Genomic DNA, 3,233 nt, shown 5'->3' on the forward strand with positions numbered 1-3,233 from the left:
AGTTATTTTTAAGCGGTTGTTGACATCCTATCTAAAACGTGATTTTGCCAAAAAAAACAACAACAACAATAACATTACCACTCTGATATGTCTTGGCAAGGGGCGGGGCAGTACTGAAACACCGTCTAAGCTGTTCACCAATCACAACGCACTAGCTAACCAATCACATCACATTTTGTTTTTCGGAACTAATCGAGCCCTTTGTGCCAGGCTGGGGAGAAAGGTATTGTAATAATGTAACTTATGTAAAAAAAATAATGCGTTTTTCGAACCACCAAGCATGAGAGCATGTTAGTACACCCCCAAAACAAATTCAAGACATTGTAAAAGAGCATAATAGGACCCCTGTAAAGGAAACATATTACTCTTCAATAGTATTAAATGTTTTAAATGTACGAATTTATTCTGAATACTCAATGCACACCCTTGCCAGGCGTTCATAATGACCGTTTATAAAAAACACTTCAAAATAATGGCTGGTTATTGAACAGTGCACAGTGACGATATTATGTTTTCTGTTATTGTAGAATTATAGCACCCAAATAAACTCCATTTAAAACAAATTCTACTATACATATTAGTACATTATTATTAATTCAGTAAAAAAGAGAAAAAACACTGATGAAAACCATATCAACAATATCAAAGTTTAGGCTGAATAACTCACATCAGACAGAAGACAGCAGTCAATGATACGAAGTGGTAAAAAAATATTGTGCAAGCAAATACTGAAAACTTGTACTACCTGTAACTGAGATAGAGAGGCACACAAAGACGAAGGTCAACATATCCACTCTAAAATGATATAAAGCCTTCCAGAATATTTATCTTATTAAAATGATAACTGGTTTTATATTATTTTAGCAGAACATTATTGCAGTTGTTTATTTGTTAGGTCCCTTCAAAACTTTGTCTTTGGCAAGATAAGCTGAAAGGCTAATAGGTTACTGTGTTACCTGTACCGCGTGTGTGATTGGTTGGAAACGCGACACTATGACCTTCCCGCTGCATGACGCAGTGAAAGTAAACAGATTCAAGGCTTGACAAATAATTGGAAATCATTCTCCGAATGAACCATGTTTAGGAGTCCAGACTGTTCTACGTGTGTCTTTGTACACTGTATATACTTAGTAAGTTACCCACATAAGATGTACAGGAACAAACATGTCAGGGAGAGTAAGAGCAAACAAGTTACACATAAGTCTTGACACTTTGGTGAAACAAGAAATTGACATTGAAATATTGCTTGTCATGAGACAAAGTTGTGGACCCAGACACCCATTTGTGTAAAATGTGATTTGAACATGTGGTTAGACTTATTCAAATCACATGTGAAAGTTGACTAGTTTATAAAAGCAAAAAATATTAAATTTGTATGCTATTTTTGATATGATCTTTTTAATATCCTCCTTCAGCACTACCATTATTAACAGGTACTGAAAATAAAAGCTTAACATTTTGAATGATTCACTGTTGAGCATAAAAACATGACACCAGCAACACACTTCTCCCTGACTCACCACAGTATGTAAATGTGGTTTAGCATTTCTGGTAGGGGTGGGTATGAGGAATCGGCTGTGTGGAGACTGGTTCTGTTTCATTCCTCATGACCGCCAGAGGAGGAGCTAAGCACTAGTGGATAATCGCAGCGTCAACTAGGTTGAGAAAATACAAAAACATGTCGGTGCCCAGCCTCTTTTCGCTTCTCGCTTATTATAGGTTGTTTATTTATTACATAAGTACATATTATATTTGATTGTTTGTGTCAGCGATACACTGTGCTTCACAGTACTATCCGGTGACTGGTCTCGGCTACACATAGGTAGCATTTCCACTGCAAACCTAATATAATTTTTTTGTGCTTTTTGTTGCATATCACTGTTGTGCTTGTTAACGTATGCCACTCGGTAATATCCAAAGGTAAGTTTGGTAAATTTACGTGTGATTCTGAGTCTGTTTTCAAGATTATAACCTTCTGGTTCTATCCGAGGATTTTTTCGTCAACCTCCAGGGCTGGAATTAATACAGTTTTAGTTCATGGCTCATGGTTTGCTTATCTCCGACTATCCACAGAGTTGCAAATTATCTCTGAACACACGTCTTCCCGATGATGGACACGATTGCTGCCTTTCTTGCTTAGGGATTCAGCATCTAAAAGAGATTTTGACTGATCCGTGTTTGCATTTTGAGAATGTTATCGATGTCTGAGAGACAGCTTAGCCATGCCGAACTGGATCCTAATTCGACTGCTAGACTTGCACAATATGACTCAGCCCCGCGGCTGCCGCGCATCAGTGCTGCTGGCGCTCTGCCAGCAAAAAAAAAAAATCAGAATCAGCATTTGCTATCGAAGACCATCGCTACTCTGTCTTAGGAAATGGCAGAGCTGAAACGTCTTCTTCAATCTCTACAACCTCTAGTACCAGCCACGCCAGCAGACAACACACCAGGAGATGAGAGTGTTCTTCAACATCCAGATCTGGATGCCATTTGATTGAGTGCATCTAATTCGCATTTCCATCATGGTCTCATGGTGTTGTCTGCTGGCGTGTCATGCAACCCCACCAACAGGATTTCTTTACCAGCCTGTCTGCTGCAGGTGGATCAAGCGAAGCGGATGGTCTGTACATTCATCGGGCATATGCCCATCTTCTTCAGATGATACTTTATCAGTTTTACAGATAGCAGTGGCATGTTTAGGGTTCGACAAACCGCTTGTTCAGCCTGTTCAGACCAACAGGCAAACCTCTGATGCTAATGTATTTTTCAGGCAAACCTCTGATGTTAATGAGTTTACTATGCCACCATGTAAGGACTTTGTGGCAGAATTCTCCAGTGCACTCCCAATAAAGGAGGTCAAAGACAGCCCGTACGCTAGCTTCAATGGCCGAGGCTGATTCCATTGGAGTAGGGCGGGCACCTGAGATCGAACAGCCAGTAGCAGCATTGGTGGTATCACCTGATGAAGCACTAAGAGGTAATGTATGCTGCCCAAGTGCACAATGTGGACATACTGACGCATTGTTGAAGAAGACATATGAGTCAGTAGCCTATATAACTTGAGCAGAAAATACTATCTGCCAGCTGCTGCTTGCTTGCAACACCACCTTAGAATCATCGAATGCAGACCTTCAGTACCTCAGTTCCCTCAGACTGCTCTGTTGGCTATGGGACATATGACTCGTGAGCTTGGGACGCTCTCAGCGACACTTCTAATATCTCTGCGCCAGGTA

The 3,233-nt window shown here is 40.3% G+C and overlaps 1 protein-coding gene across 2 annotated transcripts in view; it reads right to left on the minus strand.

The window, feature by feature from the left end:
- Positions 1-919, minus strand: part of LOC107677439 (junctional adhesion molecule A-like) — a 5,814-nt gene extending 4,895 nt beyond the window's left edge. For both annotated transcript variants that reach the window (XM_016472341.1, XM_016472342.1), the window contains exon 1: positions 746-919. In XM_016472341.1, the coding sequence (XP_016327827.1) occupies positions 746-788 (43 nt within the window). In that variant the 5' untranslated portion in view covers positions 789-919. The remainder of the gene's footprint in view (positions 1-745) is intronic.
- Between the last annotated feature and the right edge of the window lie 2,314 nt (positions 920-3,233).

This window comes from Sinocyclocheilus anshuiensis, unplaced genomic scaffold (genome assembly GCF_001515605.1).
Source record: "Sinocyclocheilus anshuiensis isolate Anshui unplaced genomic scaffold, SAMN03320099.WGS_v1.1 scaffold668, whole genome shotgun sequence".
NCBI classification, from domain to species: Eukaryota; Metazoa; Chordata; class Actinopteri; order Cypriniformes; family Cyprinidae; genus Sinocyclocheilus; species Sinocyclocheilus anshuiensis.